General features: G+C 36.2%; 1 protein-coding gene across 1 annotated transcript in view; it reads left to right on the forward strand.

Annotated features, from left to right (window-relative positions):
• The window catches only part of SLC26A7 (solute carrier family 26 member 7), a 308,018-nt gene that overhangs the window by 248,856 nt on the left and 31,735 nt on the right, over positions 1–27,427 (forward strand). Inside the window, exons 9-11 of the mRNA XM_044668390.1 lie at positions 782–895; positions 12,942–13,019; positions 13,801–13,896. Of these exons, the coding sequence (XP_044524325.1) occupies positions 782–895; positions 12,942–13,019; positions 13,801–13,896 (288 nt within the window). The remainder of the gene's footprint in view (positions 1–781; positions 896–12,941; positions 13,020–13,800; positions 13,897–27,427) is intronic.

Raw genomic sequence — 27,427 nt, forward strand, 5'->3', positions numbered from 1 at the left:
AAAATCTTTTCATCTCCTAATCGCCTTATTTGTTTTAATGACTTACAAAATGTTAAACTTGTGGTCTGCACAGCCACACACACACACACGCATAAGCAGAGAGAGAAAAGAGGTAGAGAGGAAGAGAGAGAGAGAAAATGATAGATGATAAATGATAGAAAATATATGATGTAATGTTTGTGTATGGCATATATACACACATATAAGGCATAAATATACCATTTGTATATACCTTGCGAATGATTGGGATAAAGTGTATACACACACACAAATGTTTCATTCAGGAGACATTTTTTCCAGCAGACTGACAAGGGACAGTTTTGACTCCAAACAAAGGCTGAAACCTTAAGAGATTCCTAAACAAAATGTGCTGATCTTAGCATTACACTTTGAAAAATAGTCCCACTTTTCCCAATCTGATTTCCTCAATTTCTTCTTCTTCTCTTATTGCTGTTGCTAGTATTTCTAATACAATATTAAATAATACTGATGGCAATGGGCATCCTCGTTTCATTCCTGATCTTATGTAGATAGAAATAAGCAAGACATAGTTACATATATATGTATATATATATATGTTTATATATTTCAAATAATGCTTCCTCTAGTGCAAGGAGGGAAAGAAGGAAGGGAGATACCTGGGAATATTAATGTAACAAATAAATAAATTAAAAAGAAATAAAAAGTTGTCCACCAGTGCCTTCTATATAGGTTGTTAATGTGTTCTGAGACTGGTTTTCTGTGACTGCTAAGTTGTGTATTCTCTTTTTTAACTTTGCAGGAGTTTTTGGCTCATGGCCTCAGCAATGTCATTGCTTCCTTTTTCTTTTGTATACCGAATGCTGCAGCAACAGGGAGAACAGCAGGCCTCTATAGCACTGGATCAAAGACACAGGTAACTTAATAGGAGGAAAGGAGAGTGGACAATGCCCTATGTTGGGAGAAGTAACTTGAAGATTCAATTTAATATGCCATAAAACATTTAGTCAATTTAATTCAATAAGCTTTTATTAAGTCCTCAGTATGTATAAGGGGCATGACACTAGCTACTGGGTCCCTGAAGATAAAAATGAACAATTCCTTCCTTCAAAGATCTTATATTCTATTGGGAGGAGCATAGCATATGTGCATAAAGGTAAATACAAACTACATACAAAATCACATTATGACCAAACAGGATTTATATCTGGTATCTAGGGATGGTTTAATATGATGTTAAATAGCATAATTTTTTGTTGATTATGTCAACAAAAATTATATGATTATATTCATAGATACAGAAAAAGCTTTTGACAAAGTACAACACTTATTCCTATTTAAAACACTCGAAGGCATAGGTATAAATTTGATTTTTTCCTAAAAGTATTAAGAAATAAATACATAAAACCATCAGCAAACATTATTTGGAATGGAGATAAGCTAGAAACCTTCCTCATAAGAACAGGAGTGACATAAGGATGCCAATTACACCAATGTTGTTTAATATTGCATTAGAAATTCAAGCAATAGCAATGAAAAGGAGAATAAATTGAAGGGAATCAGAATGGGCAAAGAGGTAATAAAGCTATCTCATTTTGCAGACCACGTGATAGTATATATAGAAAATCCTAGATTCAATTAAAAATTAGTTGAAAGAATCAAAACTTTTAGCAAAGTAGCAGGATATAAAATAGACCCCAGATATATGTATATATCATCAGCATTTCATTATATCACCAACAAAGTCCCATAAGAAGACGTACAAAATCATACAAAGTAAAATCTAGAGGAAGAGAGAGTTAACAGTTCATGAGGTGGGGTTAAGGGGATCAGACCTGGTGTAAGAGATGGCAACTGATTATCTATCTATCTATCTATCTATCTATCATATATATATATATATATATATATACACTAAGGTTCCCAAGTGGAAGTAATGAGGAATGAGGAAACAATAAATTCCATACCTGATGGATCATATATACAGAGACTCAGGAGGGACAAGATAAAGTGTTGGGTGCAGGTCAGTTTGATTTGCATAGAGAATTTGAGATGATGAATAATGTGGACTAAGCTTGGAAAAGTAAATGGAATATGGTTTGTACAAAGATCTTAGATTGCAAGCGGATGATTTTGTGTTTTACCCTAGAGGCAATAGGGCATCTGAAGAGTTAGGAAAAAAATAGGAGATGAGACCTATTCAAAGATGCCAAGATGACTGGACACACTTTGTGCCTTTCGAAGAGTTGTAGTGTCTTATTTTTTTAATGTAGAAGTTAAAAGTTAAAAAAAAACAATAAATTCATTTTGGGGTATTTTGAGTTTAAGTTAATAAAAATTGGAACACAAACAGGTTCTGTTCTTCCTCTTCATTTCCCTTCTCCTCTTTCTTCTGGAAATACTGATTTGGAAATTATCTGCAAAGAAGATTAATTGAAGTCATCTGGTAGATAATTTACAAAGAAATATTTGTAGAGAAAAGAAAGAAATAGGTAAAAGACAGAGCTTTAGTTGATGCTTACACCCAGAAGTCAGAAGGAAGAGCAAAAAGATAGGTCAGGGTAGAGAACTAGGATAAATAAGTGTCACAATAGCCAGGAATGGAGAGATCATCAAGGAAGAGGAGGTGGATGATTGTACCAGATGCTGCAGAGAGATCAGAGATGAAGCATTGAAGAGGGCACATTTTATTGACAATATGATGTTACTTTTGTCAGGGCATTGTGTAGGAAGAAGTTGGGCAACAGCTGTTGCCAATAGCCCTGATAAGGACATCTACCTATCTCAAGACTATATGTAGGAAGCCTTATTAAAGTAAAGACTAAACTGGTCTAATGTTAGGCTTGCCCATCACACTGTGGTTGTTGAACATTAAAAGAAAAGAGCAAATGATTCCAATGAAATCTCTTTGTAGCAGGGCAGTGACAGCTCTAGTTATTTAGGTGGTTTTCTCTTTGTGATGGTGTTTGTGTCTGCCCATGTTGTTTGTCTCTCTGGAAAAAGATTATGCTGTGGACTGTCCTATAAAAGGTCTTAGTATTAACCTAATATAGGGCAAAGAAATGAATTTAGGCAACTATGTCATAATTTCAACAAGAGCTTTTTCTTTGGCGATGTCTTCTCATCCCTCTTTAATTCGCTAAGGTATTCTTCAGGCAAGGCAATTTATGGCCTTGGAGAATTGCCTTTCAAAAAAAGTGATTGAGTATTTGAGAATATACTGAGAAGATTCTTTCCAAATTCTGAACATGCTTGAACTTCATCCTTTTTGTAAATTATCATGTGCCTATAAGAAGGCATCTTCTTTCCAATAAGCATTTGCCAAAAACATTTGAGCTGATAATCGTTGAAAAAATGAAAACTCCTCTCTCTGAAAATGCTACTCTAACAATAATTGTAATCAAAGCTCCCTCTAGTGGTCCAAAGGAGATTTAAAATCTGCCTGACAATACAGCGAGTTAGATTAAAGTTTATTAATTCCGATTCATTTTTAAAAAGTAAAATGAAATTCTGTAAAGCCCTTAAGACAGAATTTCTTTCTAAAGAACTATATTACCAAATGTACAAAACATAAGGTGTATATAAGACAATATATATTTTTTAAACCCTTAACTTCTGTGTATTGGCTCCTAGGTGGAAGAGTGGCAAGGGTGGGCAATGGAGGTCAAGTGACTTGCCCAGGGTCACACAGCTGGGAAGTGTCTGAGGCCGGATTTGAACCTAGGACCTCCCATCTCTAGACTTGACTCTCAATCCACTGAGCTACCCAACTGCCCCCTTCAGTCCATATTTTTAAAGTGATGTAAATAATAATAATACTATCATTTCTAATTGGGGCCTAGCTTGTAGGAAAGTGCTTTGCATCCAGCAAGTGTTTCATTAGTTGCTGGCAAATTAATGAACGTGTCTATCTTTTTCTACATGGAATGCATTTTTTCATGTAATAAAAAAGTAAACAGATGTCCTGAAGCAAATTTTAAATGCATTGCTATATGCTCTAACTTGATATAAACATATTACAAGCCCTTATTCAGAGTTTGACCAGCTCAGTAAAATCTGACATAGTTTGGTTCTCCCAGCATAGATTTTGAGAAAAAGAGGGTCAGTTCCACTCTGCGCTAAGGCATCAAACAGGAACATCAGTGGAAGCTTATTGTACTATAAGTGGCAAATAACTGTGGTTTATGACCATGTCTAATCTGCTAAAAAGTGGGAATACTCAATCACTCGACCAGTTGTTCTGTTTGCATGATTCTACAAAAGCCAACATATTATTTCATTGAAACCTGTTCGACTATATACAATGATGTACTTACAATAGCCAGTATTCTCATCTATCCTTCCCAATTTAGATATTTATTTGCCAAGAAATATATCTCCTGAGGTATTTACCTTGTGTTATGAAATAAAGAAGCTGTCCTTCCTTGCATGTAGGCGCCGTGGTTCTGGGGATGGTATGGTAATGGTTGTGGCAGATATCTTCAGTGGAGATTGGTGCTCTTGGGTGTTCAGGAAGCAATACAATTCTATTTTTAATTTTTATTTAGAATATTTTTCCATGGTTACGTGATTCATAATTCTCCCTCCCCCACTCTTTCCTCCCTCGTCCAAAGCCAACAAGTAGTTTCACTGGGTTATGCCTTTATCATTGTTCAAAATATATTTCTATGTTATTCATATTTGTAGTAGAGTGATCTTTTAACATCAAAACCCTAATCGCATCCCTATTGTACTTCATGATCCACCATATATTTTTCTAATGCATTCCTGGTTCCACAGTTCTTTCGCTGGATGTGGATAGAGTTTTTTTCTCATAAGTTCCTCTGGATTGTCCTGGGTCATTGCATTGTTGCTGGTAGAAAAGTCTATTACATTCTATTGTGCCATAATGAATGTCTCTGTGTACAATGTTCTTCTGATTTGAAGCAATACAATTCTTCAGGGGAATAAAGTAGAAATACCACTTGAACAGAAATCAGAAGACCAGAATTCTAGTCTTTGCTTTGTCTGTATCTAGCCTTATCTTTTAGGGTGTTAATTTCTTCACCAATAAAATGAGGACTAAATTATTTAATACCAAAAGACCCTTCTAGTCCTGATTTTTTATAATTCTTTTCCATTTTGTTCCCCCCCCCATTGATATAATTAGGATCATCTGCTGCAGTCATGTGACATGATAAAAATATATTGGTTTAGGAGAGGACTTATATTCAAATCTTGTATTTGCTATTTACTACCTGTTTGTCCTTGAGTAAATAACTTTCCTTTCCTGGGATGCATTTCCTTTGCCTAGAAAATGGGGTTTTGGAATCAAATGACTTCTAAAGGCTTTTCCCTCTCTAATTTTTCTATTTCAGTGGGTCTAGTAAATAGAGTGCTATATTTAGGGTGAAAAAGACCTGGGCTCAAATCCTGTTTTTAAATCTATAAGACCATAGGCAGGTCACTTAATTTTTCTGAACCTTGATTAGCTGAGGAATTAGAATAATAATAATAATTATAATATACCTATATAGTCCCTATATCACAGGGTTGTTATAAAGTTCATATGAGAGGATACATATATATGCTAGGCAGATTTTCAAATGCTCTTCTCCTCTTTGTCCATCATACATTTGAACAAATAATAATTCATGGCAAGGGATGTGAAAGAAAAAAGCTTTTCCGCTTCCTAGTTAGGAATGAATATAAGGGGACAAAAGAACCTCTTGAGTTTGAATGGTTAAGATATAAAAATCTTGCCAAGCAATTTAAAATAGAATTTTCTTCATTATGTTATGCCTTTTAGGTCCTGGATACAATAAGAAAATCTGGGGAAAATACTCTTATAGCATAAAACAATGTTTTGTGATAAGTTGCATCAACATCCTATGTAACTTGTTGAAATTGCCTGTAATCTATGACAGTTCCCATCCAATTACATAGAGAAAGAATCTGAGACTGTATTCATACCCAGATCTAGCATGCTTTCCCATGGTCGTCATTTCAGACCTTTTAACATCACATAGCTATTAAGATTATATGGGTATCCTGATAGCTCACATGCTTTGGAAGAGGCAAGCCAAATCTTAAAGGTCCTATTTAAGAGATGCTTTTTCAGATGGAACCACTTTTCTGTGACATGAATATGATAACAATCCCTAAAATGGCATTAGCTTTTTAAAGGTCAAAAGTTGCATGTAACCAAAAAGCCTTAGAAAACATGAGACTATTTAGATGTGAGCCTAAGGCTTACTAGAGCAGATTACCCAAAAAGATCACTTTACCCAAGTCCCTTGACATTAGTACAATTCTTTTCACTATTTTAATTAAACAGCCAACATTTATTAAACATCCATAATATTCCAGACTGTGTGCTAAACATTGAGGAAATAGAAAAGCAAAAGATTGTCCCTGCCCTCAAGGAACTTACCATCTAATGGGGGAGACAACTGTGTAAAGAAAAATATACAAAGTGAACTATATACAGGATGAATTGGAAATACTTAAAACCCATAAAGCCCTAGAATAAAGAAGTTAGGTAAAGCTTCAACAATAGCTCATTACGCTAAATGTTGATGGGTAGGTGTTAGCATACTTGTTGACCCAAATGGGAAGTTTGGGTGGTGGGGGGCACCCAAAGCATAGTGCCCATGGCAGGAATTCAGGAACCTCTAATCTTGATTCTATTTTCTCTGTTCTGCTGATATTTACCTATGACTTTACCTCTGGACTACCCTTCATGGATTTATTTATTATCTCTTGCAGGGACTATATAGTGGCCAAATGCACATACGTAAGGCCACTGGTTATCTTTGGTGGTTCTGACCCATACCACTTGACTGGTAAAGGAGTTCTTGGTCAAGTAGATGTTACAATTTCTCTGGACCACACATTCCTCATCTGTAAAATGAGGGGATTGAATTAAATGGCCTTTGAGACCAAACTTAGTTAGCTCTGGGATCCTGGATTTTTTGCGTAGTCATCAAACTTCTGCTTCTTATTGTACATACCTTGAGACTGACCTTGCTGTGGAGATCAGCTGAACTCCCCATTTGAGAGACCTTGCTCCCTAATGGGGGCCATCTGGGACAGGGCACATCAGTCTTCTCTGATGCCTTACACTTTTGGATAATAATAGTATCTATCCTGTCTTCTTTAATAAACTGAGGACAACTAACAGTATATAATAGAATATTTAACAAGTGGAAAGCATAACTATTTTGTGATCATTTCTATAGGACTAATCCTTGAAAACTAGCAGGTTTGAACTTTGTATAATAAATTGAGACCTAGAAATGACCTCCAGCTCAATCCTCTTGTTTTATAGATGAGAAACTGATATGTTGAGGATGTCACTTGCCCAAAGTTGCTCAGCCTGATTTTGAAAAGAAAATATTTCTTTTCCTTTGACCATTATCTATAAAGCCACATGGTAAAAGGGAGAGGGTGCTGGACTTGAACTCAGAAAGTCCTGAGTTCAAATTTTCTTCAGATATTTACTAGTTGTGCACCTTGGGCAAATGGCAATGCCACTGAAATTGGTTTCTTCATCTATAAAATGAGAAGCATGATAATACAGGGTTCTTGCAAAGTATTTGACAAACCTTGATGTCCTTTATGTTAACATAATTATGTGACATTTTAAAGTGATGGTGAATGATGGAATAGCTAGAAATTTTGGATTTGCAAGAAGATTTCAGAAAGGACCCTTTATTTTTTCAAAATAATAAACATCCATATATTTCATAATGTATAAAGGATTTGGCTGGCATTTCTATTTCTGGAGCCAAAACAAGAAGATTTAAGGAAAATAAGATTGCATGGGCTCTTTCCCATACCTTGACTGTGTCAGTCTCCTCTACCAGTTCCCTGTATATAGGACAAAAACTATAGGACAGAGTAATCAAGAAGTTGACTGGTTGGTGTTACTCTTCAGTAAATAAATTTAAATGGAACTATATGTATAAATTACATACATTTGCCAGCCACCTTTGCTGAATAGCTACTTGACGGGTTATATTGTTGTTGCTTCTCTCTTTGTATCTTCAGTGTCCAGGGTAGTGCATTGGAGATAGTCGGTCCTTAATAAATAAATTGTGTCTATTGAACTAAACTTGTCTCCTCCTAAAATTTTTGGATTGATCACTCTTGTAAGATGAGGAGATGGAAATACATAATCACCAAGGTTTCTTCAAGTCTAAAAATTCTGTGATATTTGGGGGAAAGGGGCCCTCATAAGTATTGGGTACCCAGGCTTTATAGGATAGTGAAATGGAACAAAGAACCATGAAACTTTAAGAGACAAAGATTTGGTATTATGAAGTTGTTTCTATGACTTGGAAACAGGCTTCATAGGACAAAACCCCTGAGAGGCTTTTGGCAACATAGTAAGGGGCCAAGAAGTCAGGACAGTGACTATGTGGCAGAATTAAGCTTGCTAACTCAAATTGTTTGCTCCTTTAGTCCAGCTCATTTGGAGCTTTGAAATAATAGCTTACATTACTATCGCATTTGTGATTTTAAAAGTATTCTGTGTCATAGTTCATCACAGAAGACCCTATGAAGGAAACTGTTCAAGTATTACCTCCATTTTATTTAGGCTGTAAGGATTAAAAGATGAAATGACTGAGGAAAAAAGATTTGATCTTCCGAGCGTATCAATTTATTAAGAAATGCATGTCAGTTGCCTAATGAATCGAGACCTTTCCCCTTTATCAGTTTAGGGTTGGACTCTGAATAAAAGGGAGGCAGAATTTTATACATTAAAAACAATCAAATAAGACCAATTAATTAAAAGGAAAAATACAACATTAGGTATTTTGTTTTCTAATTGGATGAAAGATTAGAGAATTACCAAAGTTAGAAAGTGAAACTGTACTGCTCCCTGAATTTAGAAAAAGAAGTGCCCCTCTCCTCCCAAGCATCTGTATACAATCAAAGAGACATGGGAACAATAACTGATTGATCAGCACAGGGCCAGTTTTCAAATAAGACATATGGATTGCTTGAGATGTTAAGAGAAAACTCCTTACATCAATCTTGGTATCTAACTGCATTTCTGGTCAACACAACCTAGGTCCTTGGTTAAGGATCTCTAAATAGCAGGTGGAAGGGGTCCAGTTTCCCAGCCATACAGGGCTAGGTTCAAACAATTCAATAAGGTTTTCTCCCAGTTCCCACAATCGAATAAAAATTTCTCACTGGACAGAAGTTGGACTAGACCCATAATTGAATAGAAAGGAACTAAGCTAGCTCCAAAATGGAGTCACAGGATGGAGAAATATGGTTCACTTAATTCCCACAGTTAACCGCTTGCTGTCCTAATCCTCTCAGTTCCCTCAGTTTTCTTAGGAAGTTCATAGAGGGTTCATGACTTACCCAAGGATGCATTACAAGTTATACAGCCAAGCTGAGACTTGAAATTGTGACTTTGAACTCCAAATCTAATGCTCATTCCCTTATACCATGTCAGAGTTGTTCACACCACTTATGGTAAAGTGATCCCTTGAGCCCTGGTTCAGTTCCTTTTTCCACAAAAACCATTTTCATTTTTCAGGAGACAGAATTTTAACGATTAACTAATAATTAATTTATTAAACTCTAATGCCTTGGACTTTATATTCTAAACAAAGCATTAGATTAATAAAAGACAAGTTGTTTTTCAGTTTAAATAGACTACATTATTCATTGTGGTTCCATTTGAAAGATATTTATCTTTTGAACATGATGACTAAGGGGACAGTGTATTTGAACTGAGCTATTTATTAGCTTTGTGATTTGGACAGGTCACAGCCACTCTAAGTGTCAGGTTCCTCGCTTACAAAATAGGTAGGTTGGCTTAGGTGGATTCTAAGGTCCTTCAGCTCTCATGTTTCTGGTGGTTATTTTATGGTCTTCAGATTCACTTGAAGTATTTTACTGCATGTATTTCTTGGATGAAAGTTGCGTACATGTGCTCTCCACACAGCTCTGTTCATTCTCAACTCCTGTCTTCAAATATACTTATGCCTGTACTCTTCAGTTTGCATAGGAACATTGATTTCCCACCAGTAGCCCGGGCCTGGATTATTTACCATGTCATCCCAATGGAATGCATAAGCTCTACTCATATGCCCAACCACTAAACTCTCATGATATATTTGGTTGTTGTATTTCTTGTCTAAGCAAAGACTCCCAATGTGAAAACACAAAACCATAAATTCCTCACATATGATTTCAATATAGAAATGATTTAGTAGTACAGAGTGCCTTCTCTTTGGCACCTAACATTCCTCTTACTTCTTTATTTTTTAAACCCTTGTACTTCGGTGTATTGTCTCATAGGTGGAAGAGTGGTAAGGGTGGGCAGTGGGGGTCAAGTGACTTGCCCAGGGTCACACAGCTGGGAAGTGGCTGAGGCCGGGTTTGAACCTAGGACCTCCTGTCTCTAGGCCTGACTCTCACTCCACTGAGCTACCCAGCTGCCCCCCATTCCTCTTACTTCTAGCAAGGTTGTTTTTTCCCTTGTGTCCTGGGGAGTGAGAGGCAACATGGCAGGGTAGATAGAGGGCCTATGAGTCGACTTCTTATTTGTACTAGATGTATGATCAAGGGCAAACAAATCACTTCCCATTCCCAGTGAGGCCTGGACACCTACTTTGCCATTGTACTCTGAGAACTGTGTGACTTCTATATTTGATTTCCAGTTAAGAATTTCCCTAGATTTTGCCTTCTTTATCAGATTGTGAACTCCTTGAAAGGAGAACCTATCTTACCTTTCTCCAGTGCTTAACTACAATGTTTTGTACAAATACTTAATGATTGCTTTATTAGTTCCTTTTTTCCTGCCTCAGTGGAGGGGGTTTCCATACCAGGAGTTCTCCAAAGATATTATATCACAGATTTTTGCCAAATATTTGAGTATTTATCAATAAAGGGACTGAATATGGAGGACTATCAAAGGAACTTTATGCCATCAATTAAAGTAGTTGCTTAGTGAGTTACTAGATTTAAGCACCTTGAGGGCAGGAGTCTATCTTATTTCAACTTTATATCCACCGTAGTGTCTATCTTGAAGGCACTAGGTGCTTAATAAATGTTTATTGAATTGAATTGGGTTACTATGTTAAAATGGCTTCAAACTAGTACCTGATTCTGCTTCTTTTTCTTTGTTTCTCCAACATCTAGCCTGGTGCTTTGGGTTTAGTGGGAACTTAATAAATGGATTGGATTGGATCACTAATGAAGCTAGACTCTTAGTTTGATATCCCAAAGCCATGTAGCTTCTCTTTATTCCCACTAGTGACCATAATCCAGTATAACCATTTAGTAAAGTCATGCTTCTGGTAGCAAGGAAGATGGAGGAAAGATAGCAGATGTGTAAGAAAAACAATTTAAGTCCATAATTTCATCTATTACACAAAAATCTCCTGAGGTATTTAGAGGTCCATGAGTAAAGAGGTCTCCCTTGAATTAGTTTTTGAGGCAGAAGGTAGGTAGGGAACATTTTAGACAAGTTACTCTGGAAAATGTATTTAAATGTCTTTCCTTCTAGAAAGTCGCTGTTCTAAATTCATTCTTATCTTTATATATCATCTTTAAAAAAACCTTTACCTTCCATCTTAGAATCAATGCTATGTATTAGTTTCAATGCAGAAGGGTTTGCTAAGTTCTAGTCAAGGGGTTAAATGACTTGCCCAAGGCCACAGAAGTATCAGAGGTCAGATTTGAACCCAAGATCTCCTATTTCTGGGCTTGGCTCTCAGTCTACTGAATTAACTAACTGCACCCCTTTCTATATCATCTTGTCAGCTTCATATATAAAAGATACTTAGAAGGATCTATGATTACAATGAAGTGTTTTTTCCACCATTACACTCGTAGCCTTTCTCTGCCATCTCATCCTGACTCATCTTTGCCCATTATCTTTCAAAAATGCTACATAACTATCATATTATGTCAATGTCAGCTTTATCTATGTCTTCCAGTTTGCCAATTATTTCAGTTCCTTCATATAATAGCTGACATTTATATAGGGCTTTAATGTTTGCAAAGCACTTGACATTCAGTATCTCATTTGAAAGAATGTTGGATTTAGAGTTGGAGTATCAGAGTTTGAATCCCAGCCCTATCACACTTTTGATTTTTGACAAATAATTTAGCCTCAAGTGGGCTCTATTTCCTCATTCATCATAATGAGTTTGTTGGACTTATATGACATCTCAGCATCCTTCCACCTCTAAATTTGTGATTCTATGATCTTGACCAACTGTGTTAAGGAGTTACTATTGACATCGCTATCTTTGTTGGTTTTGTTCAGCCGTTTTCTATCATATCTGAATCTTCATGATCCTCTTTGGTGTTTTCTTGGCAAAAATAGTATGGTGGTTTGCCATTTCTTTCTCCATCTCATTTTACAGATGAAGGAACTGAGACAAATAAGGTTATTTGATTTGCCCAGGGTGACACTGCTAGTAAGTATCTGAGGCCAGATTTGAACTCAGGAAGATGAGTCTTCCTGACTCCAGGTCTGGTGCTCTATTCACTGCACACTTAGCTGCCACCATTTCTATTTTACAATGGAGAAAACTGAGTCAAAAAGCATTTATTAAATTTATACTATGCCAAGTACTGTACTAAAAGCAGAAGATACAAAGAAAAGAGAGGAGAGCAGAGGAGAAGAGAGGGAAAGAAAATAACCCTACCTCCAAGATGAAGCAAAATCTAAAGGATGTTTAAATGATTATGCTTATGGTCTTATATCTCTTGAAGTGACAGAAGAGGAATGTGAACCCAGTACTGTTCTGATTCCAAGGCTAATGCTCTTTGCACTATATCTTACTGCCTTTCTGAAAAGTCATTAGGAGCCCAACAATTTGAAAAATTGCTGACAACCTCTAATTAAACAAAGCTAAAAAGTGTGACCTTGTTTTGCTATAATTATTGGAAATTTTTTTCTAAAAAATACTTTCAAATGTCTGTGCTTTTTTTGTGTGTTTCAGGTGGCCAGCCTAATATCTTGTATTTTGGTCCTGATCGTTATCTATACAGTAGCACCATTGCTTTACTGGTTGCCCATGGTACAGTAAGATTTTTTTGCTTTGAAATGAGAAATTGTGATGGCAGAACTCTTTATGAATAACTTCATTCTCTTGGGGGTGAGGTCAAAAAGAGGGAACAGGATAATTTCTTTGCATCCTTGAAATATATTTACACATAACACACTGTAACCTTGTTGGCAAATTTTCAACCTATCCTGCACAGACTAACACATGTCAATGATGAAAATTATGATCCTGGTACAATCCAGGGATCTGGAGAAATTACTCCTAATTAATTGCTATAATTTTCTCACTTGTGAGATATAAATATATCATAATTTCCTTTGAGGGCAGTTGTTAGTGCATCTTGGGTAAAGTAATAGAGGACACTCAACTATATGAATAAAAATATTAAATATTTCTCATCATTCTATCAAAACACCTTCTGGAGAAAGCTTGCTTTGCCTTGAGCAGATATTCTAGTTAATTTTATGCTTAGCTAGCCAGTCAGGAGTTCTTTGTTGCCAGGAATCGGAGATGTGTCAATGTACCTTCTAGATTGGTAATCCAGTATCCCTATTATTTTACTGAATGATGCTGATAATGAATTCCAAGGGATAGGAGGTCAATATGTTACTTCTGAATGGAAAGAAAAGACATTGTTGGTGTAGCTTTTTAAGCAATTGCTCCATCAGCATATTGGATATATATATATATGTTCGTCCATCCATCTATATGTGTATTTATGTAAAAATATATGAATATATGTGTACGTCTTGGAGGAACTACTAATTTTTGTTATTAACTTTTTTATTTCTAGTGTGTTCTTGCAAGTACCATTGTTGTGGGACTAAAAGGGATGCTAATACAATTCCGAGATTTAAAAAAATATTGGAATGTGGATAAAATAGATTGGGTAAGTGAAATTTTATTAGCCTTTTTTCCCTTAGACTTAAATATATTCCTTACTAAGGAAGGTTTGATACTTCCTTTCTCTAGAAAATAGATTTACTGAAATAATACATGGGTATTTTATATACCGGTAGGAAATTTTTTCAGGCACCAATAAAAAATGCCTTTATGAGAAGCTTGGATTGAATTCTGCCAAATTTTGATGAGTAATATATGGCTTTAGAACTTTTAAAAATCCTAGCTAATTCAGAGGTACAAGAAATAACCAGTTTGCTTTGTGAATTGATTCTGGAATCAATACATTAAGGAAGTATATACGAATAGAAGTAGAACCTTCAATAACACACCTCGAAGTTCTGCCTTATCTGCTAAAGAAGACATTTTGACCAATCACTCCTGGGTTTTTTTAAAATCCTTACTCTGTGTCTTAATAACTACTCTAAGATAGAAGGACAAGGGGCAGGTAAACAGGGGTAAGTGATTTTCCCAAGCTCACACAGCTAGGAAGTGTCTGAGGTCATATTTCAGTCTGGGTCTTCTGACTCCAGGCCTGGCATTCTATATGCCTATCTAGCTGCCCGTGCAACAACTCATATATATGTTTAACACAAAACAAATACAAAACAAAAACAAATACTTTTATGGACAGTCTTTTGAATGGAACATCAGAAGATACAGATTTAAAGTCTGAAAAATCCTTAGAGGTTGCCAAGTCCAAACCCCTTATTTAACAAATGAGAAAACTTGAGGCCCAAGTTGAAGTTAAATGAATTGCCCAGGGTCGCACATCCAGTTAATGTCTGGTACAGGATTTAAATCCAGTTTTCTGACCCTAGAACCAGTATAGACAATGCAATACTGCCTCATAGACAATAGCCAAAGAAAACATTTTTTTAATCTTAAGTATGCTTTTAAAGTTAATCTGAATACAGAATCATATTTGCCAGTTTCATATTTATTATAAATTTGATTATAAAATGAAAATTCAGCTAACATCACAGTAGTAGAATCTATGTACCACTTAAAAAAAAACCTAGCTCTATGTATGTTTTATTCACATGAAAGGCGATGATATATAATGGATAGAAATATCCCACAAAACCAAGAAGGCCTTGGTTTAAGTCTTGCCTCTGATGCATGCTGGTTGTGTGAATCTATGTGATCTCTTAATGCTTCAGAGGTGTCAAATTCAAATAAAAATGAGGTCTTCCAAGCCAGACATAAATATTCCTGAAGGCCATATGTTGACTTAGAAAGTGACAAGCTTGCATATCTATGTTCTATTGTATTTTTACTTATTTTGTTATATATTTCCCAATTACATTTTAATTTGGTGCAGGCTCTCCTCAGGAGTATTGTAGGTCTCCTGTGGCTAGTGGTTGACCTTAGTTCAAGGCAAATCGCTAAGCTGCAGAGAAGATGACCACCTGTATTAATAAAGAGAATTCTCTCTAATGACAAAATAACAGGTCTAGTCTCATCCTTTTCCTTTATTCATATTCTTTATGTGAAAAATTAGTAGCTATGATTACTAGCCAGATTATAAAGGGAGGAGGGCCAAAGGTTTTTCTGTCACAAAGGTCTCAGTTATTCTTTGCCATATCTATTTCACTTCCTGCTCCCAGATAATTTGGAAGACAGTGTAGTGTGTTATCCCCAATACTTTTTAAAAAGTATTTATTGAATTCATGCTATGTGCTAAACATTTTTATATATCATCTCATTTTCCAAGATTAAAGAATGAAGATTTTTATTGCAGGTCAGTGAAAAGAAGTGAAAGATGAAAATAGAACTCCCTGAAAATAATAGTGCCCGTCATTGAACAGCCTTTTGCCACATGCCTACAAACAGTTGGGCACTTCGAGATAAATACTTGGCAGAGCTCCAAACCATTGGGTCTAATATAGCTTCCTTCTTATTAAATAACCGAGGCTCGCTTCATGTAGTGAGGATCTTGAGGCCAAATCTCAAATGGTGCACTTCTCTGTGGTTAATAAATGCCTATTGATTGATGGATAGATGGATTCTTGGACTGCCTGTTGGGTGTAGCTTGCCAGTCTGTCTGTAGTTCTCTGATCCTTGATGGTGGTGCCAATCCTCATTTTCTGCAGCTTTCTCAACCAAATTGCCTGTTGTCCTTTTACACAGCATTGAGCTGAGAGTGTCATAGTTTTCTTTTATAACAGAGTTTTCTCTCAGAGGTAAAGAATTCTCTTAGAGCTTCTCCATTATATTTCATTATTCTTATCACATTTGACAAGGGCACCATGTCAATCCAAGGACAACACTCTAGGCTTCTCTTATGTGCCACAGACCTCATATCTCTTGTCTCGTGAAAGCATGCTATATCATTAAGAACACCTGGCTTTCTCTCCACTTCTCCCTTGGGACCCACATAGGCTTCCTACAAACACTGCAGAGGCTCCTTCTTTCTCTAAGATACTGTCTTCCACTTCTGCAACTTACTACATGTCTTTTAGGAAAGAAATCAAGCATGATCTTAGGCAGTTTCCCAACTTAGGGCAACAGGGTGGGGAAGCGAAGTTCTCTTCTTGGAGACTTCCCATTTTGTGACAAAAAGAACATGGAGTGTTTAAGCCTTTGACTTCTGAATCTTTATGATCGAAGAAGGGACTTAAACAGAAAAAAGATCTGTGTCACAGAGGATGATATGCATAAAGATCAATATTGGTAACAGTAGAAGACCTGAAGAAACTGATTGTCACTTTTTGGAACAAGATTTTCCAGAAGAAATACTCTGTGATCTTCAAGGACCATATTTCCATATTTCTTCAAGGACTATAAGTTTTGGGAGGCAGTGTCCTATAGCGGATAGAGTGCTGAATTTGAGGTTGGGAAGATCTCTAGGTTCAAACTCTGATTCATACACTTGCTACCTATGAGATAATAGACAAGCTGCGTAATTTCTCTGGGCCTCCATCTAAAATGAGGTGACTAGACTCCATGATGGTTTTTTGTTTTTGTTTTTGTTTTTAAACCCTTACCTTCTGTCTTTAGAACCAATTCAACCTATGCCTACGCAATGGAGATTAAGTGACTTGCATAGGGTCACATAGCTAGGAAGTTCTGAGGTCAGATTTGAACACAGACCTCTTATATCTCTATCCACTGAACCACCTAACTACCCTCTCACTCCATGACTTCTCAAATGTCTTCTCGTTCCAAATCTATGATCTTATGATTGAGACATTTCAATCATCAAGTCATTTTTTCCTGAAATAACCAGAGAACTGAGAAATTAATGCACCAGTGTGCTGAATCTTAACCTTTGGCAAGAAGTGATGCATTTGTAGCATGTGGAAGTGTTATAAAACTAGAAAGAAAATGAGTATGTGTTCATTAGTATAACCAAATTTCTGCTTGTAAGGAAAATCAACAAATGAAATTGAGATTATATTGACATGTGTAATGAGTTTGATCAAAGAAAGTTCAATGAACTTAGGTTGAATAATTTCATATTTTAATAGGATGCAAATAAACCGATATGACCGACTCAATTGGTAAGCAAAAATCTTGCTGATATGGGATATAATGGAAGTAAATTCCTGAATCAATCTAGCAATCAGCAAACATTTATTTAGTACCTACTGTGCCAGGCACTATGCCAGGTGCTAGGGCTACAAAAACAAAGTGAAACTGCCCACTATGCTGAAGTGGAAACAACAGATTTGGAGATCTGAAGCTCAGGGTTCACATTTCAGGCTACTTAGGAGCCAGCAATTTGGGGCAAATCAGTTAAGCTTACTCAGATCTTCATCTCTCCTCTGTGAAATGGATATAAAATTTATCTCCTCTACCTCACTTGGAAAGTCCAAGGAAAATCCTTTGTAAACTGGCTATGAGCTATCTAAATGTGACCTATTACTATTAGGACTTCAGTTGTTTATTCCAAGGCAAATGCTCCATGATCCACAGAGCACAATTTAAATGTGAACTGATACTAGTGGAATCGCAGCTATCAGCTTAGTGTGGTAGCTCAGGCAACTTGTTGATGTAGGCATTAGCCAGAAAACTTGGATAGTCCTAACTAATGACTAGAGTAGAATGATACTATTTGAAAAAAGTGCAATTTATAGGTTAGTCTGCTTGTATAGCTATGGGTTATCCATGTAACAACTTTGCATAATAATAGATAGAAAGCCTGCTTTCCAAATAAATCTTGAATGTACCATGTGTGTTTGAAGAATATTCCAGTTGAATGATCTGAATTTCTCATAGGCAATCTTTGAGCTGAGCAATTGCTGTGAATCAACAAATACTCAGAATCATCAAATCTGCTTTCATTAATATCTGGGTGCTGGATAATAAGGTCCTGGGGGAAAGCCATGATAAGCATCCAAAAGGGTGACTCGTAGGTGAGAGAGTGAGTACTTTGGCTCGCCCTCCCCACACTTCTGTTTTTGTTATTATGAAGGAGGTCAAGAATGTCTTCAGTCTGTTAGAAAACTTAATACTCTTCTCAGCTTTCCTAAAAATCAAATGATGTCCAGGCTTCTCTTTCTTTCTCACCCTGTCGTGCCCTTGCTGGAGTAGATCAGCAACTTTTGTCAGATGGTCAATGGCAGGAAGGATTCACGCAGGTTGTTATTCTCTTGGCAGTCCATCAGCTAATAAGCCTGACGCTTTGCTTGCAATGAATACAGCATGTTCTGCCAACCACCAAAGGTCCAGACATTACTGTTAGAGGAGGAATCAATTGATCCAATATCAGTCTGACCCATGAGACTGGTTGTGTTCTAAGGAAGGCAGGATACATGACTGCTTAGGATTCTTTTGATAGGGGGCAAAGATTATGCCATTTGCCCACTGCAGACTGTATGTATTCATTAAGTCAGGAAATATTAACAAGGAGGGTCAGGGCAGAAGTGTTAGAGGCTAGCCAGAGCAATTAATAAATAGATTCAGAATTCAGGTGTATAGAGCCTGGGTAACTGGAAAGTGATGTTGAGAGTAAACCAATTCCCTTGAAGATTTAGGTTTCTTATTCCTCCTAGGATCAAATAAAAGAACTTTTGTTGGCTTTTAAAATTCTTCACAATGTGTCCCCAAACTACCCTTCCAGCCTTATTATATATTACTGTCATCCTCACTCATTATGGTTCAGACACATTGGTTTATTATTGTTCCTCATATATGATTCTTTATTTTTATGTCTCTACCTTTGTGCTGGCCATTGCCCAAGCTCGATATGCACTCCTAACTCATTTACTATTCTCCCATAATCCCCCCTTTTTACAGTTGGTACTCGTTGTGCCTAGTTCTACTTTGTTTGCCTAAGTAGAATAGATCTAATCCTTTTTCCTTATGATGGCTTCGTGAAAAAATCTTCAATTTCTCCTCTGGCCAAGCTAAAAACCACCATTTCTTTCAACTAATTCTTATCTATTATGAGAGGGCAACTATCTTGCCATGTAAATAACATTGAACATGGAATCAGAGAATTCTAGGGCTACCACTTACCATTAAGGTGATCTGGGACCACTTTACCCTTCCTGGCCTCAGTTTCCTCATCTTTAAAAATGAGGGGATTTCATTAAATAATCTCTAAGGCCTTTTTTCCTGAACCTACTCAAAATCCTGGTATGATCCTATGACTTGTCATCACTAAGTTTTTGATCATTCTGCTTACCCTACTCTGACTGTTCTCCAGATGATCAATTATGATGCTTTTCCTAAAATGGCAGCACCCAAAACTACACTCACTTCTTCACATGAAGTCTGACAAGTGTGGGATGCTATACAGCCTAAGCCAAGATTTCATTTGTTACCTCAACATCTTACAAACTTTTTTAAAAAATAAAAAACCTTACACCTTTTGTTTTAGAATTAATACTATGTATTGGCTCCAAGGCAGAAGAGTGGTAAAGGCTAGGCAATGGGAGTCAAGTGACTTGCCTAGGGTCACACAGCTGGGAAGTGTCTGAGGCCAGATTTGAACCTAGAACCTCCCATCTCTAGGCCTGGCTCTCAATCCACTGAGCCACCCAGCTGCCCCTCTTATATCCTTTTCAGGAAGGTGTCTTCAGTGCACAACTCCCCAATCTTCTACTTTGGAACCTAAGTGCAAGGCTTCTTATTTATTTCTATTAGATTTCAATTTATAAGATTTATGTGTTCTTGCCTATCAAGATTTTTAAAATTTTTATTTTATTTTCAGTTCCAAATTATCTCCCTTTCACCTCCCCCTGCCCCCAACACATTGAGATGGCTAAAATTCCCAAATCCATTACAAAATGTATAGTCATATTAAGTGAATTTCCTCCTTAATCATATCCCTCCCCCTCCCACCACTCCCCCCAAAAAAAGAGAAAGAAAGAAAAGAAAAGAAAATATGTTTCTTTCTGTCTTCCGAGTCTCTCAGTTTTGTATCTGGAAGTGGATAACATGTTTCATTGTTCATCCTACTCAACCGGTTCAAGGGTCACCTGACTGAAAATGTGAAGAAGAAAATTGGCAAAATGTGCATGGACCTACGTAGTTGTTATTCTAGGAGGAAAGGCATTGTAAAAACTTCAACTATAAAGTGCCTGCATTATTCACGAGTTAAGAGAAAGTTGTGATTTATTTCTTCTTTCTGAGTTACCCATCAAAATACCTGGGATTCCACTATATTCAGGGTCATATTCGGGCTAATATGGTATGTGTGACATATTACACATATATTATTATACACACATGATATATTATTATATCATACAGTATAGCATACACATATTACACATATATTCACATACATGTATATGTATATGTATCAGAAGATATGTTTATATTGAAAAAGGAAAGGCTTTTGGGGTAACACAAATAAACATATATGTGTACATATGTATTTGATATCAAAATTATTTTAATTGCATCACTGTGTGGTTTGGACTTTCATGTTTGATGTTTTCTTTGTCAGCTCTCTGTAGATTCCATCAATCATAGTATGAAATGGAAAAGAATTAGAGGACAATTTGTCCATATTTTCACCTCACAAATTATAGCTAATAAAATAGACCTAAAGAGTTTAGGTAATTTTCCCAAATGATAGGGTCAAGATTTGAATTTAAGTCCTGTAATTCCAAATTAATTCCCCTTTCCAGTTTCACATACCAATTCCTATTACCTTGTCATTTGTTTTCAAGTTTCCTAGACAGTTCTCTTGTATTTTGCTTCATATACAATTTGCAATTTTTCCCCAAGTTTATTTTTGCTTCTGCTTTTTTCTCTTTTTGAATTTCATGTCTCTCATTCCCTTTTTCAAAGCCTCTATTTATATATATTCTCCATTACACATTCTAAGTTATCTTTTTTTATCTTACTTATTTTACCTTTGAAAACTGATTTCTGACCTTATCATCTTTTGCTTATTTTTTCTTCACCCTACATTATTTGATTTTTTAATTCCTTTTTGAGTTCAAAGGTGGGCCTGGGGTACTCTATTTTTGGTGTAGCCCCAGTCTCAGTATCCAAAAGTTCACCTATGTCCAAGTTTGGAACCTAGTGCATGCAATAGGTGGGAGGTTGGTGAGGATGGTCAGCCAGTACTCCTCTGGGTGTAGTTTTGTTTCCATTTTCCCCTTATCCCATGAAAATCAACTTTCTCTTCCTACCTTTTAAATTGTGTTCTGTGGGAGAGCCCCCTCTGTCTTGCTGTTGGTTTTTGACTCCTGTTATTTTGAGGTACTTTTTAAAGATTGCTTTGGAGGGATTGTCATTGTGGTTTTAGCTTTCACTGCTACTAAGCTGCTATCTTGTCACCACCCCTGACCTAATCATCTCAATGTCCTCTTTTAAAAGTTTTATTTATTTTTTGAACCATTCTGGAAATTCTCATTGCTGTTATAACACAAACTCTGAGAATTTCAAAGAATGTCTTATCTTGTTTGTCTTTTTTTGTCAAATGTTTTTGGCTTGCTTTTCTATGAAGCATTGCTTATTACACCAGTTTTGGACCATTTAACATTATTTTTCTAAATTTTTCTTCTGTCTTCATGAGTCTTACTGCTGGTTAATCTACTTAGCAGATGGACATAAACTCATCCTTTTTCTTTTGACTTTGTTGTCTTCATAATTTTTCTTCTATTCCTCATAGCTTTTCTCAGTCTTCTTCCTTCATTGTCTGGCCCTTCCCCTTCCATTGCCATGATACCCACATTTTCTCCATCATAGACTCCAGAGGTTAGTTGTCCTCAATCCTCTCTAGTTGGGAGTTGTAGACTCTCAGCTAGATCTTTACCATGTATACATTTTACCAGGGAAGTATTAATTTTGCAACTATTTCTAGGCTCCCTTTTCTAAGACATTGAAGCCTCCTTTCATCTCTAGCATCACTTTTCTTTTCTCTTTATTGTTCCATTTTTTATCATGCAGCTGGACAAGATCAATATTTTCCCACTGTTTTGCGGATGTAGGGGGTTCAAAGTGAACCATTTTCATGATGTATTTTAATAGCAATCCCCCGTATACACTCTCCAACAGAATGTTAAAACTCAAGCCTACTTGAGTTGTCTCTGCTCACTATCCTCGATACCTGGGAGAGCTGGGGATTTAAGATGACTGGGGATTTGAGGGAATTTGGCTCTCTTTTGTTATTTAACAGGGCTTTACCTAACATGGAAGCCAATCATAATATCGCTTTGTTAATGGAGTTTTAACTAATGTACATTTGGAGCATTTTTTTCTAGTTTTGCTCTCATTAGAGAAGAGTTAAGCTTTAAATAACTATTCTCCCATTCACATGAACAGTATATGAGCTTGTCTTGACAAACTCAACTTTATTTTTTATGGTTACCACTTTGTCTTCTAAATAATTATTAATCATTGGTTTAATGTGAATTTCTAGACTTTTATTTTGATAAGAATTAGAATTAAGCTAATCAGATTATAGTTTATAGTCTCAACTCTTTCCTTTTTTAAAAAAAAATGTCAATATTTTCCCTAACACAAACCTGCTAACACTTCTCCCAGTCTTCATCTTTAGGGTCTTACTAAAGTGGCTCAGCAATGACATCTTTCAGTTCTTTCAGAGTAACCTGAGGTATAATTCTCCTGGTTTATCCTGATTGACTGTCCTAATAAATCTCCTGATTTGAACACATCTAGAAGAGCTGATTGCTCTCTTAAAAGCAGCCAAGAGGCTAGTGGATACATTGCTGGGCCTGGAGTCAGTAAGACTTATGTTTAAATCTGACCTTAGAACCTTACTAGTTATGTGACTTTGGGTAAGTCACTTTATCTCAATTTTCCTCAATTCCTTCAGCTATACCAAGGAAACCTTGATAGCACCCTCCTCCCAAGACATTTGTGAGGATCAAATGAAATAATACTTTTAAAGCACTTAGCACAGAGCCTACCATATAGGAGGTGCTATATAAATACTAGCCATTCATATTTCTTTATTTATCTTGTGTTTCAACATCTTATCATCCATTTTGTTCTATCTTCTGCATTTCAAGCTTCTCTTTGGAAAAGAAAAAGGGAGAAGAATTGAGTAACTCAATTGGTCCTTTCATTGCAGAACTCTCATTCAACCTTGTATACTCTGACACTGAAACCAATATTCAGCCCTCTATGACACTGTTCAGTTTTACTTAAAATTCAAGTTGGAGTGCATTTCAGAAATATTCTAGCCTAGAGACAGGAGGTCCTAGGTTCAAACCCGGCCTCAGCCACTTCCCAGCTGTGTGACCCTGGGCAAGTCACTTGACCCCCATTGCCCACCCTTACCACTCTTCCACCTATGAGACAATACACCGAAATTAAGGGTTTAAAAAAAAAAAAGAAAGAAATATTCTACCACTGTGTGGTGACACAACTTACTAAATGACTTCCCAGAGATCTGAAAGTTGATATGACTTCCAAAGGTATTAATTTGCCTGTAGGGGTTATTTTAGACTTTGAAAAAAAAAAGAGGAAGAATTTCTAGACAGGTCTGAAAATAGCATTAAAAATACAACTACCTTGAACCAAAAGAGTTGATTGATCTTAATACCACTCCCTGTCTGTGTGACTCCATTAGTGACTAGGAGCAAGATAGTTCTCTACAATAAGCCAAATCACCAAAGAATAGACAGGGAAAATTCAGTGCATTCAAGTTTTTTTTTTTAAATTTTTGTTTTGTTTTGTTTTGTTTTCGGTAACATTCAGATAGATTTTGACCTCTGCATAGGATTAGTAGAATTCACAATGACTAAGGTCTTTGTGACTCTATTTTAGGGTGATGGTCAAAGACACAGAATGCTATAATGCAGGGGTTCTTGACATGAGGTCCATGAACTGGTTTTTCTTAATATTTTCATAACTGTATTCCAACATAATTGATTTCCTTCATAATCATAATCTTATATTTTGTTTTGAACTTTTAGAAACATTATTCTGGGAATGGATCCATACACTAAGCCAGAATGCCAAAGGGGTCTATTACCACATAAAAAAGGTTAAAAACTTCTAGAATAATGGATAAAAATCTGGCTTCAGAGTCAGAAAGACCTGAGTTCAAGACCTCCTTTTCGTATGACCCTCAACAAGTTACTTAATCTCTCTTTGCCCCAAATAACCCTATTAAGAGATGAGTGGAAGAGCTGTTACAAATCTTCATTGGTAGAGAGAGTTTCTTTATCAGAAGTCCTCTAACCACTGAAATCAAAGGCCCGTTTCTTCTTCCACCCCATGTTGCCCCAAATGGTCAACTTGGAAAAGCATACCTTTTGGAAGGTAAAAGTACTTGTGCTACTTAACCTATAGCATTGGCTTAAAGAGTAAATGAAAATGAATGTTGTAAATATAAACTCTTTGTAAATGTGAGTCGTTATTATTCATTTAGGCACATGTAGCTGCATTTCAGAATTATACAGTTTTGAGGGACTACTGAAATATGTGATTGGCCCAGAACAGCTGAATCCTCCCAGTGAATAAAGGCTGAAGATCATGATTCAGTAATAAGTACTCTTTCAAGAGGGTATAATCTAGTGCCAAGGAATGTGGGGTAACAGTGTCTTATCCATTTCCAACTTTGTGTCTCAAAATGTGTGTTTCCTCCAAATCAGAGAGGATTTTTACAAACCCTCCTTGAGTTGGTATCACAGCTGCCTTGTCATTAAGTCTTTTTTCTAACTTGACATTCAGGGAAGATGTAGAAAAATAGGAAAAAAATGTTCGGAAGTGGAAAATACAGTCCACATGGGCAGAATCTAGTCTAGGGATGTCAATATAGCAACAACATAGGGCAAAATGTGCAGTGGATGCAATAAAAGATGCCTTTTAATATCTCTTTAAATGCACATCATTTTAACTCCAAGGAGTTACAGAATCAAAGAAAGTTAAGAAATGGAAAGCACCCCAAAGGTCAGCTATTCCAAACCATACCTGAACAAGAATTTCCTGTTCTGTATGTCTAACATATGTTCATTTTATGAAAGGATTTCTAGTAATGGGGACCCAGTCACTTCCCAAGCTGATCCATTCCATTTTGGGAAATTTTTTGTTACTTTCTTTGTGGATTCATAGTCTTAAATGTTCTTGATAAGTACCAGGGTGGGAAGGAGAATTTATCTGAGATACAACATAATTCAAATAATATTATTACTAATAGGATAAAGGAAAGAGTAATCAATTAGCATGCATTTATACTAAGCTTCTTCTGTGTTCCAGACTTCATATCATATGTTAGGAGTAATTTCTGGACATTTTAAGACTATAAGGGACAAGTTTTAGAAGCTATATAAGGGCCTTTCCCATTCAGAATTTGTGCCTTGTAAAGGATAAATAAAGCAAGTGGATCAATTTGTACTTTGTAAAGGATATACAATTTTGAGTAGGCTTATTTGCTTTCATAGTGAGACTTTGAGCGGCTTATATGCATATCATAAAGCCAAGAATAAAGCTGAGCAGCCAGTGGAGAGAATGAATTTGCTCCTGAGGAATGAAAAGTCTATCTACCTTTTCTCCACTCTCTCATTTGAGAAAAGACTCAAAGTTTATAAAAACTGGGGATTCAGAGATGTTTAGTGATTGCTGGACAAATATCTATTGCCTACTTATGGTATAGCTTGAAAAGGTGATTATTTAGGAAATGTACTGGGGGTCACCATACATTAGGATAAGGTTTACCATTAAAGAGATGCAACTCTATACTGAGAAGAATGATCAAAAGTAAAGAATGGAGGGTGGGGACGTTAATTCCTAGAGATCCTGGGAGAGATTGAAGGTTATTGTTGGTTTACAGTTAGCATTCTCATCCCATCAATCAATAAACATTTTTTAAAAAAACAATACACTTAGCTATGGGGATACAAAAATGAAGCAGGCTTTACCTTCAAAATTTTTAGTCAACAATTGAATTTTCAATTCTGGCATTAAATATATTTTATGAGTAGAAGACGTATTATGATTATTCAACCAATAAGAAATGGACAGGCTTTTAACTATTTGCATGAGTAAATGAAACAAAGATTTGGGGAAGGCATTATCTATATATTTCAAGCAATATATCATGCTACTTAAGAGGACAAGAAAGTATTTTGATAGGTTGTGAAGTCTTCATTTGGTGCTTAGAAATTCCTGGATTTAACAAAATACATAACCTTCAAGGGAGCTAGAAGGTTTCTCCCTCTTTTCCTCCCACACACCATGTCCCTAATTTCTGCCTCTTTCCCCCAGTATTTTAAGCTCAGAAATGCAAATAGTAATAAAACACATTGATACAAACTGTTGTTTCTAAGGGAGGAACTTACATTCTAACTAAAAAAGAAATAATGTTTCTTGTATTCTTCCTTTTGAAAGAATATGCTGACCCTGGTTTTCACAATAAATGGTTCCTTGAAATTGAATGTATAATCAAATTCATTGTTCTGAAAATAAAGTAAGGTATTGCGATGTTGATGAGAGCAGTCATTTAAAACTTGATTTTAACAAGTATTACATAGTGTACATCATGAGAGACATTCATGGATTTCATAGCATTCCTACAAAGAGGTTCTAACTCTGTTGTTCTCCAGAACTTTTAGCTCAATGCATATTCACATTGTGTCTCTAAGCAATAATATTCATGCATGAATATTATATACACATTTATTTGTGTGTGCATAGGTATATCAGGAGGTCCAGGCCTGTGATTTTGTTTTTGTGGAAACCCTCAGTGTATAAACTCCACCAAAATGCATTTGAAACTCATCTGGAATTTACAACTTCATCTGTAACTTATAGTATTAAAGTGTGGCTTGGGGCACTTGGGTGACTTGTCCTTGACCACATGAAGATTATATGGCAAGATAGCTAAATAGCTCAGTGGATAGAGAGCCAGGCATCAAGATGGGAGATTCTGGGCTCAAATCTGATCTCAGTCATCTCCTCCCTATGTGACCCTGGGCAAATCACTTAACCTCATTGCCTAGCCCTTAAAGCTCTTCTGCCTTGGAACCATTACTTAGTATTGATTCCAAGATGGAAGGGTAAGGGTTTTTTTTAAAGTGTATATGTTATAGGCACATAGGAGTATCTCTTCTTTTATTCTATCTAATACTTCTTTTTAAATG

This window comes from Gracilinanus agilis, chromosome 1 (genome assembly GCF_016433145.1).
Source record: "Gracilinanus agilis isolate LMUSP501 chromosome 1, AgileGrace, whole genome shotgun sequence".
Taxonomy (NCBI): domain Eukaryota; kingdom Metazoa; phylum Chordata; class Mammalia; order Didelphimorphia; family Didelphidae; genus Gracilinanus; species Gracilinanus agilis.